Source organism: Strongylocentrotus purpuratus, unplaced genomic scaffold (assembly GCF_000002235.5).
Source record: "Strongylocentrotus purpuratus isolate Spur 01 unplaced genomic scaffold, Spur_5.0 spur5_scaffold_12, whole genome shotgun sequence".
NCBI lineage: Eukaryota > Metazoa > Echinodermata > Echinoidea > Camarodonta > Strongylocentrotidae > Strongylocentrotus > Strongylocentrotus purpuratus.
In genome coordinates, this window is record NW_022145597.1 from 15,638,590 (window position 1) to 15,656,118 (window position 17,529).

Consider the following 17,529-nt stretch of genomic DNA (forward strand, 5'->3'; position numbering starts at 1 on the left):
ACTTAAAGTTCTCTTAGAATAATAGCACATACATGATGAAAATGTGCGAGAGAAAACACCTCTAAAGTAGCTTATTATAATCCGATTTAATCGAAAACCAACAGACACACAGTACAGGTGCACAGGATGAGCTCTGGGGAGTGTTTCACGAACATCCTAAGTTGAACTTATCTCTAAGTTGGACTTAACAATTATGGAAAGCCGTTGGCATCTTTGAAAACATTTTGTAAAATCATTCATATTTTCTATTATCAAGGAGATTTCATGTTCTTGATGTGGAATTTATAAAAAGTCTAAAATACTTCAATTTTGCTGTTGAATGTATTTCATTATAAGGCTACAAATGGCTCTCCATATTTTTTAAGTCCAACTTTTTGTTCTACTTAGGATTTTTGTGAAACACCCCCAGGTATAAGGAGGGAATGTTCTTAGACCAACTCCTGTCAATCATGTGAGAGACATACGTGTTTGTTTCCCCCCGAAGGCTCATAATTCCGAAGGTTCGTAGTAGGCCACTTTCGTAATGTGCCTCGTTGCAAATTATTTCATTCACCAGTTTACGAATAATTGTATTTCGATTGTCAGACTGCGATATCATGTTGTTAGTTACTTACACTATGAATATGACAGACAAAGAAAGCGGACAAAATATACAGTTCCTCAGGTAGACAAAGGAACATCCCTTCACTGCTATTATGTAAAAATGTGTAGAACAGGTGTCACATGCATATTCACTTTTTACATAATAGCAGTGAAGGGATGTTCCTTTGTCTACCTGAGGAACTGTATATTTTGTCCGCTTCCTTTGTCTGTAATGTTCATAGTGTTAGGCAAGTCATATGTTGACATACCCTGTCAACAATTAATGCATGCAATTCGCATGCTGACTATTGAAACCCAATTATTTGTAAAAGGTGAATGAAGCGATTTGTAACGAAGTACTCATATTAACAAAGATTTGGGCATTAAACTTGATTACATTACATAAATGGTCTATCGCCAAGCACAAGTTTCATAGCTTTACCAAGTGGTTCATAATCCCGAAAAGATAGCCTTCCTACTTTCGAACATTCGCTGTGTTATTCCGATGGTTCGTCCATCCGAAGACTCATGTTCATGATTGACCGGGCATGGTGGCTCAGTGGTTAGAGCGCCCGCCTCATGAATGGGAGGTCGTGGGTTCGAACCCCGGCCGAGTCATACCAAAGACCTAGAACAATGGGACCATCTGCCTTCTAGCTAGGCGCTCAGCATATTAGATTGGAGAAGGGTAGTAATAACATATTATGTTATGCAGGGCCCGCTGGAAGAGCAGTTTCATAACTGAAGTGGCTACCCTGGGTAAATAAAACGTTATTATTATTATTATTAAAGTAAAATAGTGGGGTTCATTATTCCGAGGGTTAAAGGGAGAAGCAATCTGATGAATTGTTCAATTAAATCTGACTAAATGTAAGAAAGTTATGAATTTGTTAAAGTTGTAATCACTATACGTGTAAGGGCACTTCAAGTTAGGTGAAGCGGTAATGTCAATTCGATGTAGTGCCGGACTACTTTCCATCTGTTCCCCCGTCTGTTCCAACATGTATAGCTCAGGATGGTCTATTCTTTTTAGAGGACCTATAATAATATGATATCTATAAAATATTTTGAGTAGTGCTTCAAGGGAGAAGGAAATTACGATAAAACAGAAATTAATTATATTTGTGTATACACGGCAAATGGGAGAGAGAGTTATCCACGTCCTACGTCACAATCTACTGACCGAACTACCGATTTGAGATTTGCATATAGACTAAGTGATCTAATATTTCAAACATTCATTATTTCCTTATTATTGTCCGATTCATTTCAAACTTTTGCCATTCTGTTATTTGTTTGCTTTCATACATATCAACTTATTACAAGGGTTGGATTGCCCTCTAATTTAGAAAATGAAGTAGGGTTCGTATATAGGCCTACTTCGAGGGTTCGTACTTTTCTCCCGAAAAAAAAACAAGCAAAAAGATAGGTCTACAGGGTTCTACGTCATTTTCGGATTTACGAACCCTTTTCCATTTTCGGAATTATGATCTCAATTTCAGTTTTGGTGAGTGGAACCTTCGGAATGGTGAAAGTTCGGGGGAAAACGAGTGCCTCCCGAAGATTTGACACGAGTTGAACCATGGACCTACTTAGTAGAGAACATTCCCTCCTTATACCAGATCCCATTCTCTGCACCTGTCTGTACTGTGTGGATGTTGGTGGTCGATCATCGGCTTATCATAAGCTACTTTTAGAGGTGTTTTCTTTCCTCCATTTTCTCCATTAATATGGTATTAGGCTAAGAGAAGTGAAAGTACATTCGTGGGGTAAATACAGACAGTCTATATATAACATCCCGTCGGGACATTATGAACTATGGTTCTGCCGTGTCGAAATATTTTATTACCTCCTGCTGTCAAAACCAATTCCCTGTTTTTGTTAAAGGCATTACAGGAATTAGACAAAAATACTAAATTAAGGTATTATTTGCAATTATTAAAAAAGACATTTCCAGAAGAACGAACTTTCGGAATTTTGAAATTTCAGAAATATGACTGATATTTATCAATTTCATAACTATTTTTATCACTACTAGTCTATCTCCGCTTTAGGTTTTACAATGCAACACAATCATCAGTATTTTATTGAAGATGAATAGCATACCGATCATTTAAGAGACATTCTGTTTTGATAACGTTAAGTTTGGTGCTCATAATTTTCAATATCTTTATTGTAACATTATCTACAAGACTTGTATCATATTTTTGTTGTTGATAAAAACCAAACTGAATTCTACGTTTGCTCAATATACACTTCTCATTGCGGACAGCGGTTCCTGAATACTTGTGGTTTAAAGGTAAAGACCAGTATTGGAAACGCCCCCAATTTCAAAAAATGAAATGGAAGCTGTCATTACCAATCATGTGAAAGAATATGTTTTGACTAATACATGATAATAAAAAATTTGCCGGGAAACCGCCTACTAATTCATATATTTGGTAAATTTGTTTCTCTCATGGTCTGTGAGAGATATAGGGTAGTCCCATATACATCTTTCTGTGTATAGTGCTTGTAACTTTACGGAGAATGGGCCAAATTTCTTATCATTTTGATGATTCCAGAACCTTGCAGATGCTAGATGCTAGATGATAGATGATCAACCTTTTCTGATCGATTCCACAACGTTTCTTTCACAATGCAATCGCATGACCCTAACTGGTCTTTACCTTTAATACCTACACTTCCTTCCAGGTCCATGTATTTGTATCTTCACCCTCGTCCTTTCTCTCTAAAACATATTGAACCTTTCCCTTTCTGCTCTCGTTCTTTCTTTCATTCTCTTTAATCGGTCTCGTTTTTTGTATTCCCTGTTGGCGTCTTAAACAATAACCTGCATGCAAGTGACCTAGAACTTAAAATTATACGACCGTCTGACCTACAAAATCTTACTCGCCTGACTCAATCACGTGTATTCGCACTATAAAACACCCTCACTCACATCCGTTATGTTCATGCATGGACAACTAATAAATCCATGGTTCATGTACCCTTTCTCTGCGCCCCTGGATTCGTCGCTCTCTCCTCTCTTTCTATCTCTCTCTTACCATCCCTCCCTTCCACCCCTCCCCTTTCTCTACCCCTCTCTTACCATCCCTCCCTTCCACCCCTCCCCCTATCCCTATGCCTCTTCTTCGCTAGCACTCTCCCTCCATTACTGTCTGTTACGTACGTGAAATGCAAAATCGCTCAAAACTTAATTGCACCAGCTCTACTATTTCATCTTCCCAGAAAAGGGTAAAGAGTAAATCTGGGATTTACACTGGTACTAACTACCTAATTAAGCATAATGCAGCATAATGCACTTTTCTCACCGATGCGCGTAAGAGAACCACTTTATTATAGTGGAAACCAGAACTGCAATTTCACTGATTGATTTTCCCCTAACTATGAACAAGTACGCTTATTGTATGGAGATGTATGTGATACCGAGAAGGGGCCCTGGTGGGGCGATCAAGTTTAACCTTGTATTTCAATGTCAGGAATTTACCAAGTTAAGGATATCAAGGATTGAATTGTACTGTAAGATGCGGCTAAATGCATTACATGCAATAGGGCTGGCCTTGATCAAAGCTATATGAATAAAACAGAAACGATGGCCTACATTTACAGTCACATTCACAGAACCCCCTCCCCCCCCCCCATCCCCACCGAAAATATCCCTTAAATGAACTTGGACAAAAAATTGTTTCCTTATTAACATGTCTGAGAATTTCTGACTGAAAAGTGGTAACTGTAAGTGGGGGTTGTCAGAAAATCTCCAAAATCGGATGACTTTTCTTCCTACCCCCCCCCCCCCCCCTTGCATGATAGTGACTAGTGACACAAGAGTACACAATTTGGGTTTTCTGTTCTGCGCAGAATACTCAAATTTTGCATTCTTTCGTTAATATTTGTCTTTAAACACATCTGTTTTAAAAACCCTTGCACAAGACAATAGTGAGTGTTAAATGACATCATCTTTCAAGTCATTATAACTTTGAAGTCAAATTTCGAGGTAAGATTTTGGGGAAAATTTAGGGCTCCCAACACTTTAGGGGAACTTCAAGCTGTACAAGCCTGTATATAATGTTAAGCTTTACGATCCTAGTAATCATCATGAAGTCAGAAGGCCATGTTAAATAAATTAAAGGAGACAAGAGGCATCCTTGTCAGTTGGTTGGGCCAGGGAGGTGACATAAGTCCTTGGTTGGGCTAAACATCATAACTTCAGAGATGACTAGAGTAAAATGACATAATATGTGGCCTACATTAAAGATAAACTTGAGTTCTGGTAAAAAAAAGAAAATGAATTCTCACAGAATCTAACGAAACTTACACTGAATGTTCAAGATTACAAATAAATGTCATGTGCCAAACAATTTTGGAAGAAAATGTATACTGGCTGAGTAATGAGCATATAGAAAGATAAGGAAATCAAGGTAGTACTAGCCCCGACACCATGTGTGTTGTCCCATATACATCTTTCTGTGTAAGTGATTGTTACTTTACCAAGACTCTGCTAAATTTATGATGATTTTGATGACTCCAGAACCTTGCATTACACACCATTACTTGCATGCTATATGATCAACTTTTCTGATCCATTCCACACCTTTTCTTTCACAATGCAATCGCATTACCAGAACTCAAGTTATATCTTTGCATTGAACTCACAGTACAGCGTGTAAAGTGATGAAAAGGGTAAAAGATGGGTTTTCCCTGTTTCTTTTTTGATTTTGTCTCACATAAATTTTGTGTTTTCATTAGCGGGTAGTCAAGATACCATCTGGTGGTCCCATATCATTTTGGCTAACATCCAAGAGCCAAATTGTCAGATTTCATGGTTTCAGGGGTTAGATGAATTCGTTCTCACTGGATTAAAGTACGTAATCTCACGTAAATTCAATTTTTATTTCAGTTTCCAACGAAACATCACAAATCAATTATAATCATTTACAAAATTTATGAAATACATATTGGAAACAGAAGGGTCCACTAAAAAGCAAAGCTTGTACAATTATTGTGGACACCTCAAATAGTAGTTCAGAATAATGATTAATCAAATTAACAAATTCGTAGTTACAACTTGGAACTAGAAATATTAAAAAGGGGGATGCCAACAGAGACGAGAACGGGACAAGAGAGTACTTTAAATGACAAAGATAGGAGAACACCGTCACAATACAAAAAGTAGACAATGCCGAAAAAGAAGTGAGAGATCGGGGGTACAGAAAATAATACAAAAGGATGAGTTGCATGTAGGGTTAAGAAGAAGATGAGGAAGGGGATTTGCGCATTTCTGAGAAATGAGATACATAAGAGGGCACAGGTTAAGTCTGATAAGTTTATTTCTCCTTGAGTAGCAGTATTATCCTGATATTAAGCAAGATTACACTATTCACTATAACACATATGAGTCCATTTGGATGTTGGTTGGGGCTGACAAAATGCATTCATTATAGCGCAAGAATACATAGTACATGTGGAGAACTCAGTCGAAGGATTAAAGCCCCTCTAAAGTGTTGGGAGCCCTAACAATTTGATGGCAAAATTTCACTTCAACTGTCTCATCATGTGAAAGAGGATGTCATTAAGACACATTTCTGCAAGGACTTTTAAAAACAAATGTGTTTGGAGTCGAATATTCATGAAAGAATACAAAATTTAGGTTTTCTGCATATATACAACAGAAAACCCCAATTTAATATTTGTCTACAAAAACATTTTTTGAGGGGAAATCTTTGCAAAAGTGTGTCTTAAATGACATCCTCTTTCACATTACGATATAATTTGCCATAAATTTGTTGGCGACTTTGGGGCTCCGAACATTTTAGAGGAATGAAGCGAATCCTTTCAAATCCTAAGATAAAGTACCACCTATAAACATTCAGACATGTTTATTTTCATGACAATTGATAAGTAGCCTATGTTATCACCGAGTGGCTAAATATATTCTCATTTTTCACTTTCACTTTTCACTTTTAATCTACTTTGGAGTAGTGTCTTCCATCCTAAGATACAAATCCTTAGATAAAAAAAACCACATCTATAAACATTTAGGTATGTTTATGTACATGACAATTGATAAGTGTGTTATTACCAAGTGGCAATATATTCTCTTTTTTCACTTTCAATTTTCACCTTATCACTTTATTCTTCTTCTTTTGTTCTTAAATGCTATGCAATGTCGTGACAATTGATAACTATGTTTTTACCGAGTGGCAATATATTTTCGTTTTTTTTTTTCATTTCACTTTTCACATTATCACTTTTTTTAAATAATTTCATGCAAATGCAATCTACTTTATAATGAGTCAATGGCAGGAATAACTTGTCAAACGTTCCAAATTTATGGAGTTTTGTCTTTCATCCTAAGATAAAGAACCACTTATAAACATTTAGACATGTTTATGTACATGACAATGATAAGTATGTTATTACCGAGTGGCAATATATTCTCATTTTTCACTATCACTTTTCCCCCTTTTTATTTTTTTTTAAATTTCATGCAGATGCAACCTATTTTATAATGATTTAATGACAGGAATAACCTGTCAATTGTTCCAAATTTATATACAACTGCATATATACAACAGAAAACCCAAGTTTAATATTTGTCTTTTTGGAGGGAAATCTTTGCAGGAGTGTGTCTCAAATGATATTCATGATACAATTTAAGTGAAAATTTGCCATCAAATTTTTGGCGAATTTGGGGCTCCCAACATTTTAGAGGGGTTTTAAGTTTAAACAGGGTCAAGTGATCATCATGAATGAAAGGAATCCATTCAAATGCTAAGATAAAGAACCACAAATTATAAACATTTAGACACTTTTATGTATATGACAATTGATAAGTATGTTATTACAGAGTACCAATATATTCTCATTTTTCACTTTCTCTTTTCACCATATCACTTTTTTATTTTTATTTCATGCAAATGCAATCTATAGTTAAAGGTAAAGACCAGTAATGGTCATGCGATTGCATTGTGAAAGAAACGTTGTGGAATCGATCAGAAAAGGTCGATCATCTAGCATCTAGCATCTGCAAGGTTCTGGAATCATCAAAATGATAAGAAATTTGGCTCATTCTTCGTAAAATTACAAGCACTATACACAGAAAGATGTATATGGGACTACCCTATCTCTCTCACCAGACCATGAGAGAAATAAATTTACCAAATATATGAATTAGTAGGCGGTTTCCCGGCAAATTTTTTATCATCATGTATTAGTCAAAACATATTTTTTCACATGATTGGTAATGACAGCTTCCATTTCATTTTTTGAAATTTGGGCGTTGCCAATACTGGTCTTTACCTTTAATAATGAGTCAATGCCAGGAATAACTTGTCAAACGTTCCAAATTTATGGAGTTTTGTCTTTCATCCTAAGATAAAGAACCACTTATAAACAGTTAGACATGTTTATGTACATGACAATGATAAGTATGTTATTACCGAGTGGCAATATATTCTCATTTTTCACTATCACTTTTCCCCCTTTTTATTTTTTTTAAATTTCATGCAGATGCAACCTATTTTATAATGACTTAATGACAGGAATAACTTGTCAATTGTTCCAAATTTATGGAGCATTGTCTTACAAAACTGCATCCAAGATTTGCGATGTAAAGCCGAGCAGGAACAAGATTTTCCTACGATTATTGCTGGAAAATATCTTGAAGGATTAAGATAATTACTCTGCTTAAACATAAAAGTTAATCTACACAATAAAGCAATAGTGAAAGATGGAAACCGTGTAATCTTCATCTCAACAGTTTGGTTAAAATGTTGACTTTAATCACATAATTCGTAAACCAAGAAGACTTAACCAAGAAAGGTAAGCCTTTTCTCCATCTTCTCCTCCTCTTTCTCCTTCTTTATCTTCATCACATGGGCGTAAATCCTTACTTAATACCTATTGTTCAGGGGGGATGATCTATTGATTCATCCCCCTTGAACAATAGGTATTATGTAAGGATTTACGCCCATGCTTCATCATCATCATAATCTTCTTCTTCTTCTCCCTCTTTCTCTCCTCCTCCTCCTCCTTCTCTTCTCTTCTCCTTTCCAAAACCATGAGAAGGTTTCCAATATTTATGTACAGCATTATGTACAAGTTCCCCAAATAAAGGGCGTTTCCATTTACTGTACCACTTCTTTCTGACCTACCTGACACACTTTAATTTGACACACTTTTTTCCTATTCATTTTCTACACAGAGACATTTTCAAGAGCCATGATCTGTGATTGGCTTTTTTGCTAGTAAATATTCATGATAATGCAAATTATTAAGATCGCGCGCAGAGTTCTTATCCTTTGTTTCGGTCTTGGGAAAGTACGGTCAACTTTTCAAAAAGTTCCTGAAAATAACACTGTGAGCGAGAAAATTTGATGATGAGTCAGCTTTGTAATTTCTGAGTTATGCATGTTGATTTGGTAATATTGAAATGTTATGAAACGGACGTATATTGTTCTCAGGACCATGTTTTGAGGAGGAAACGGGGTAGATTATCCCCCTAGCCACGGTTGTGGAGCCGCAGCCGCTCCGCGCCCCGCCGGTCAGCTGATCGACCTGCTGGGGCCTAATCAAACATGATTGTGTCTGCATAGGACTTGTTTGTAGCATCAGAATTAGAAGTTCAGCCGTAGGTCTAGGCCTACATAACCATGTGCAGAAACACTGTACAACTTCTACTAATGTAGGCCTAGACCTAGACCCTAGGCTACGGCTGAACTTCTAATTCTGACGCTACAAACGAGTCCTTTGGCTATGCAGACACATGTTGCATGATTAGGCCCCAGAAGGTCGATCAGCCGACCGGCGGGGCGCGGAGCGGCTGCGGCCTCACAGCCGTGGCTAGCAGTCGTGCAGTAACATAATGGCTGCGATCACCTTCATTGGGGGAAAAAAAATCAACCCTATTACCCCCTCAAAACATGGTCCTGAGAACGAATATACGTCTGTTTCATAACATTTCAATATTACCAAATCAACATGCATACCTCAGAAATTACAAAGCTGACTCGTTATAAAATTTTCTCGCTCAAAGTGTTATAGAAAATGAATAGGAAAAAAGTGTGTTAGGTAAGTCAGAAAGAAGTGGTACAGTAAATGGAAACACCCCCAAATAAATGACCTCTATAATACACAAACATGACTGCTACCTGGCTAACATCGAAACATTCTTCTGATTCTAATCTTCCTGTATTCCTTGCAGTCGAGGCCAAAGCCATTGTCCCTGGGAAGCAGGTACAAGGGAATCGACTTGAACGTTTGCCAAGAAACTTCCCCCCAAACCAGACTGACTTATGCAAGATAAACAGATGTCAAAAGAATTATGAAGGTGGTTTCAAGTATGGGAATTATGAAACCGGATTCTGCTTTACTGTAACCTAGCATGCAGTGTCTGACTTTGCACTTAAGAATAACCTTGACATTGAACAAAACATAATGAACACAAGGTACTGTCATTAGTAGTAATATGATTTTAATATGATGAGTACATGTATTTTAACAAAGAAATAAACTTTTACACACAAAAACATGTAATATAAACAGTGAGACAAATATATTTCATTTCGTGTACATTTACATGAATATAGTATCAACACGTTGCAGTTCCTAAATCTAAGCATGGAAAAACATCATAAAGTGTTGATTCTGAAGGTGCACATTTTTGTCATATATTTGCAGAACTTTTTTCCGGATGGAAATGGTGAAATTGGTGAAAATGGAAGGAGTTAAATTTCGACAGGATTCTCCCTAGATCGATTTCGAATGAAGGGCAAATATATCAGTTATTAAAATCTAAACAAACATCATCTTCCTGGTTTTGGATCTAAATAATGAGTATAATACTAATAACCGGAATTTCAGTGCATTCAACTCTTCTAGTCAAAATAAAAAGCAGAATCAGCTTTAAACCGTAGAAAATCACACTAAAGGGACCCGTTTCACAAAGCCTTTTTTTAATGAAAAATGACAAAAATCAGCGACAAATTTGCTGATAACCAATCAGAAGCAAAGATTTTAGTAGCTTATATAAACAAAATATGCTTTAAACCGTACACAATCACACTACAGGGACCCGTTTCACCAAAGATTCACAAAGACTTTTTTCAATGACAAATGATAAAAATCAGTGACAAATTTGCTGATAACCAATTAGAAGCAAAGATTTTAGTAGCTTATAACAAAAGCTGTTGTTTGTCCCTGATGACAAGTTTTGTGAAACAGGTCCCTGGTCTCAGACTGACATCACTATGATTTTGAGTCGTTATATAGCTTTCCTTCCTTCCAGGAAACATGAAATCCATTAAAAACATTGATTTTATCGATCATATGACTATTCAGATTATGATTTTACATGTTTTAATGTTTGTATCAAATGTTACTGCAAATTCTTCCAGAATCTGATCATAGTCAAATTGGGTTTGGTTTTACATATCTCCTGCTCTCAACGAGCCTATCACTACAGGTACATATGCATGTGTATGATATGGTGGGGCGGGGGCGGGTGTCTCCGGACGCCTAACAAGAACAAAGCCTTCTATTTTGCCTATGGATTGAAAGAAAAATATGCAATACATAGCAATAACCAAAACAAAAAACTTATCCTTTACTCCTTTATAACAAAGTCCAACTCAACAGCTCATTTATATATGTTATTACCAAAGAAAAAAAATATGTCAGTCAGTCACTCAATAGTGTCTGACAGTGAAGTCTAGAAGGTAAACGGGTTTCCTTGCATAATTTGAATACTAGGACACTGCTAATGTTTAAATTTCACAGATAGAACATACATGACATATTCATGATTCCTGCAAAGTTCTACATAATTTTATGTTGGCTGCAAAAGGGACATAGTATCTTTAAATGTAAACTTTGAAATAAACTGTCTAAACACTGAACAACCAACCTGTCCCGGACACATGGGCATATGACGAGTGAGTATAAAGCATTACAACAGGTGATTATGACCCAGGGGAGTTGATCCAGCGACTTGCTCATTAGAATATTGTTTATATGTGACTGGAGCAAACAGTTGAAGGATAAACTGCTGTTAATCTCATAATTTTAGAGAAGAAACAAATTTTCAAACGCTAGGATTGAAAACTGTTATGAAATTAAATTCACACATTACTTGGCTTCTACATCTGTTGCCAGGGCGGATCTGGGATTTCTTAGGGGGGGGGGGCCCAAATTTGAAATTCAGTATGCTGATATTTAAATCGCGCCGTCCGATTTTTCCCCAGGGGGGGGGGGGGAGTTCGGGGCCCCCGAGCCCCCCCCCCCCCCCCCTGGATCCGCCACTGTCTGTTGCATACAAGTGTAGGTAACATGTACTTTATGGCTACAATTCGTTCACATATGCTGAGCTTTTTACTTTTTATTTGTACAAGAAAGTAAAGTGCTGAACGCAGTAAGCACAGTTTATTTGGCATATAATATGTGAACAAGCCTTAATACACATTGAAATATTTTCCTCTCTAATTCCCCAAGGGTGCTTAATTCAAAATTTCCCCTTCATATTTACACAGTGTAAATATTTTTGGTAAAAAGCACAAGATTTCTTCAGAAAATAAACTTCATCATTCTGTTTCAAATCAAATATCGGTTAGACTCCTGCCCCTTCGAAATAACCTCTGGATGAACTTAGGTTTTAAGCTTTAGCCCCATGGACCTTACTGTTTACATTTAGACAAGTTTGAACCAAGTTGGCAAAATAGGGCATTTTCTTGAACTTTTAAAGGATTATTTCTCTAAACAAATGGCCAACCTTGATAATAATGATAAATTATTAAGACAGATTAATTACACAAGCAATAAAAAAAAATCCCCATTAGTTTTCACTCCAGAGCGATGTCCAGTTTTAGAACTTCTTGACCTCACTAGGTGATCCAAAAGGTCAATTTTCTAGGTCAAAGTAAAGGTCAGCACTCTCAGGAGGTCACTGAACGCTTTAGTGCTCAGAGTATTTTAAAAATAATGGCAAACTTGATCACCTGGGTAATTACCCTTTACAGATGTAATAAATTAACATCAAACAATTTGGTGCAGCAGTTAGAGATGGTTACTTGAAAGTTGAAGTAAGTGCCCTAAATTTTAGCCAAACTGGATAAGAAGGGCATTATAAACTGAAAACTATCAGCATAATGTACACATAAAAGGATCCATTTGTTGAAGCCCAAATTAAACTCATACTTCAATTTTGTGCAGAATTAAAGGGGAGGTTTTTTATTTCAAAATGTAGATGATGTGACACAAAAAGACCCTTTTCATATTTTACACACATTAATTTCAAATAGATTTTCAGAGCTACATGTAGTTTCTTTTACTGTATGTTTCAATGCCTATCAGTCAATCATGTTATTATCTGTGCTCTTTTGGGACACGTTTATGGCCAAAGTTATACAGTTTTTAATAAATCTTCAACAACTGACTTCAAGTCACCCGTAGAGATAATCATGGCCTGCAAGCACCGATGAGCAAACTCCTGCTGACATACAGGGAGTGGATGGCCACTGAACCAAGATATGAGATTGTAGTACAGCTACAGAACTTGCTTTTACTGTCTATTTCAATGATTAATAGTCAATCATATTTCTGTGCTCTTTTAGGACACGTTTATGTCCAAAGTTATACAGTTTCATCAAATATGTATGGTGATACCACTTTCCAATGCCTGAAACCATCCATTGTCGCTGACATAGAGGGCAGCATTGATCTGACGCACACCTTCCAAGGGCTTGATTGGTCGTATCACTTTCCGATGCGTTGGACCATCCACTCCTGCTGACAAAGAGGGCAGCGGTTGTTCTGCTTGACCCATAGTGACATACAGCAGTTATGAAAGGAATGATTGCAGTCTCCCCATACAACTGTATCAGAGAGATAAGAGAAGAGCAGAATAATAGATAACAAGAGAACACAAACAGAGAAAATAAACAAATAGTTATTTAAAAATATCAATAATACAGTCAAATCTGTCTATAGCGACCACCCAAGGGAAACACCAAAAGTGGTCTTTGTAGACAGGTTTCTTTATTACATGTTTAAATGATAAGCCATTTTCAAGGGATTTAAAAAAAGGTCTTTGTAGACAGGTGGTCTTTATAGACATGTGTTCACTAAAGCAGGTTTGACTATATTAGTATTCTTTAAATTCTTTTTAAATATTGTAATTATGTTAGTTTCAATAAAACATGAATATCAAAAAATAATACATCATGTATTCAAAGCACAAAACAGAGATTGTAAAAGTGACCAAAGAGAAGCTAGATCCATAGAGGGCGAGAAAAGATAGACAGAATTAAGAAAAGTGAAGGGTAGAGAATGAAAGTATGGTACAGAAGGGTGAAAAGAAACAACACATAGAGATATAAAAGCAAGAAAGAGAGACATACAAGAAAGTAAAAGAAGGAACCTCAATGTATCATCCTACCTTACAACTACAAAAATTGTAGAGGGCGACATTGCACTTCCCAGTACAATAGATCGAATGTTGCAATTAAACTATGAGTTTACTAAATAAATTTACACAAGAGATGCTACACTGTATTTCACTACATGTTTGAAAATTGTAGACAGTACTATTTTTAGCTTGGTTTTTAGCTTGATTTTTAGCTTGGTTTTTAGCAGCACTCCTCATAGAGCAAATGACGTTGGACTTATCGATTTTCCTTGTCCTGTATCTATGTTAGTAATTTTCAGGGAGTTTTCAAAAAAGGTTTGTTCATTGAATACTTCATTTAAAAAAAATAGTAGTCTGTAACCCCAAATGCCATTTGCAGCTTAATCAACAACTTAGTATAACACATTTGCTGTTGATATGAAGGTTACTAATGTAATACCTAATATGAGGGGAAAAGGAGTACCAGTTAGGCAAAATTAAAAGATGAACTGAAGATTACTCACCGACACATTCTTCTTGTTTGTTCTCTGTTTGACATCTCAGACAGGCATCTGAAGAAGAAAAAAGAAAGAAAAAAAAAACAATCAGTCATAATGCATGTACATGTACATGTAATACAACTTTTCATTCCACTCTACACTTAACACAACATTAAATTTGTCAAGAATGATGAATGACAGATCAAGTTGTGTTACTTCCTGGTTATAAGATCTTGATACGAGTGCCTGCTGTTACATGTAGAAGAAGGACTGACTAGATTAACTTCATTTACTTTCTTCAAAGCTCATGAAGGGATACCTCTCAACTCAGTGTGACATCTGCTTCGCCATGTAACCAATCCAACCGGGATATCACACAGTTGGCTCATATGAAATGAGTTCAAACAAAGATTCTTTCAAATATTCATTCCTTCTGAAAACACTTTTTAAAACAAAATGGAACTCTTTACAACCATTCATGATCCATAGTTAACATTCAACTGATTCAAGACCCTGACGATATGACATATCCAATGCTCATGTCCAACAGCATTTTCGATAGCATTATATCATTTTGTTTCATGCAGCCCGACTTGTTTTACTCAACCAGGACTCCAGGAGAGATGAGCCTTTTGAGATTCAGATTCACAAATGAACAAGACATATCCACCTACACAAAGCTACTGTACCTGGGATTTGACAAAGTGAGTTCAAATCCTTATGTAGCGGTAACTAAGAAGTGTGACTTAGCAAGGATAGGTGCAGGTCAGTCATCAAAAATGATCATGGGGTAAAATGAGTGTTTAAATAATTCACTTTCATCTTGTACTATTATCAATAGTGGAGAACAATGAAGTAATTCAGTAAATGTACCGGGGTACACGTAATTCGTTTTTCCCCTCTTTTTTTACTACAGAAGGAGTGAATGTTTGTCATATAATTCATAGGAATTACAAGATGCATTTTTGTATTTAATAGGAAAAACACATGATTAAATTGTGATACACCAACTACACAATCTACAGTTCTTCTCATAGACAGCAAACAAGCATGTTATCTTTTTGTCATTTTTAAGTCATTACAAATTGTGTGAGATAGGAATTTACTGAATTTGAATTGAAAATTCCTTGATCCAAAAGGTCACATTAATTTTTGTTAAAGGTACAGTCAACTACTGTATGCACAAGTTAAAACATTGGCTAGATCAATGCCCAAAAAAAAGTCAAAATTTTGTTCATAATATAATCAATATTTCATTTTAACTCTTTGCTCAAGTCAAATTTTGCAAGTTATAAGTCAGATAAGTCAACAAAGAGAATTTACAGCACAGACAATTGATCACCTGCAGTAGCACACCCTTGTACATGTAGATCGACAATCAGCATTGTCATCCGCAATTGCTAAAATGCTGAGAATCTGACTGCCCTAAATTCTGCCTTTTTACATCTCTTGAGTCTTCCTAAACTGTGAACCTGAAACACGCACAACTACGTGTAGACACAGCTGACATACCCAGGCATACCCACAAATCAAATTCAGAACAAACAGACAAAGGGATAGTACAATTCCATATTTCATCAGACTACTAATTACTAAATGAAAATAAATGAAGAAAAAAAAGAAGGCATAAAACTTCTGTTTACTATTACAATACATGTACAAATTAAGTTTTAACACTTTTATCTTTAAGTCGAGGATTATTTTATTTCTTGCATCTTGTTCATTCTGTTGCATGTCACTCCTTTAAATTTTCCTTTTTCCTTCCCTTTTTATTGTTTCTATCCTTCTCAGTCTTATCAATCTATCTCCATCTCTCTCCTGACACACACACATCTCTTTTCGTCTCTTCATATGTCTCCTTTCTAAAAAGTAACATCTCTTTTCTTCCCTTTTTGTTTCTCATCGCTCTCTCCTTCATCATTGTTGGATATTTCATTTTCTCTCTAAATTGTCATATTTTATCTTACTTAACTCAACATGTTATTGATTTTAATGGCCATTTACTTGATCATTCAATGCACGTTGCAGTTGCTTTTATTTAGCCAAGGGTAACTATAAGGAGGGAATTTGTTGGCATATTGAATGCCCTTTTACAACAACACTAGTAATGCCTTTTTATTGTCAATGTTTTTAATATAGAGGCTTTTTAGAGCTACATGACTACATCAGGCTAGAGGCTAGAGGCTTTTTAGGGCTACATGACTACATGTACATCTTGAAATGGCATTATATTTGTAAACTTTCGCAATTCGGCTTTCCGCGCACGGGAGGAAAGTATTTCTGTTTAAACCATTTTGAATGAACAAATGAATATAGACCTAGTCATAAGAATGGCAAAAAAATAAGACTCAGCTCAGTCTCAAGAATCCTTCTGTTCTGAGAATAAAAATTCAAATGAACTGTCATCTTTCATATTCTTTGATTTTGAAAATTGAAGTCCATATTTTCAAGGGAAAACAGGTCAAGAAAACAAATAGACTACCTATCTAGAGATAGATCTGCATAAAAACTGGAGATTTAGAGCTACATACCCATGACTTGAACCCTGCAAATTGCACAAGTATCACATTCTACATCCCAACTCCACATCGCCACAATGTTCCATTTCTTCAACGAAAAGAGTCTCTGGTCTGAAGGTTTAGCATTCGTCGCCGTCCCCGGCCCGCTTCCTGCGGGGCTAGTGCCCGTGGAAGTACCGCTGCCAACTTCCGGATTCGCTGCTGCTTGAGGCATCGACATCGTACTCGTCTTTGTCGTGGACATGTATGCCACTAAACTCTTTTACACAGAATATATATGATCTAGACTCTATAGATTTATTTGATGGAATTTTAATTCATTTCTTCGAATGAGAGAGTAAAATGATGCTCGATAAGTCTACTTTGTGTTCTTTTGCCTATGTTTTGCAAATCTGAACTAATCAATATTCACCGTTGAGGGCGGGCCTGAAATTGCGTTGCCAATAAGCTACAAATTTTTAAATATAATCTTGATATTATGGCTCCATATATTTTTTAACGACAAAACCACACCTCAAAAAAACCCATGTAGTTTCAAAAAATAATT

At 36.2% G+C, this 17,529-nt stretch overlaps 1 protein-coding gene across 1 annotated transcript; it reads right to left on the reverse strand.

Annotated features, from left to right (window-relative positions):
• Positions 1 to 12,149: 12,149 nt before the first annotated feature.
• Positions 12,150 to 17,398, reverse strand: LOC590327 (RING-box protein 2). Its single transcript, XM_030981922.1, has 3 exons — positions 16,995 to 17,398; positions 14,488 to 14,535; positions 12,150 to 13,451 (listed from the first exon to the last, which is right to left on the reverse strand). The coding sequence occupies exons 1-3, from the start codon at positions 17,224 to 17,226 to the stop codon at positions 13,333 to 13,335; spliced, it is 399 nt and encodes a 132-aa protein (XP_030837782.1). The 5' UTR covers positions 17,227 to 17,398; the 3' UTR covers positions 12,150 to 13,332.
• Positions 17,399 to 17,529: the final 131 nt, after the last annotated feature.

What these genes read in the sequence shown, in the direction of transcription:
- LOC590327 (XM_030981922.1), bottom strand. Translation starts at nt 17,226, where the DNA reads ATGTCCACGACAAAGACGAGTACGATGTCGATGCCTCAAGCAGCAGCG. An exon ending in TTGCAGGGTTCAAGTCATGG is followed by an intron (nt 14,536 to 16,994) that starts GTATGTAGCTCT and finishes TTTCTTCTTCAG; the next exon opens with ATGCCTGTCTGAGATGTCAA. An exon ending in CAAACAAGAAGAATGTGTCG is followed by an intron (nt 13,452 to 14,487) that starts GTGAGTAATCTT and finishes TCTCTGATACAG; the next exon opens with TTGTATGGGGAGACTGCAAT.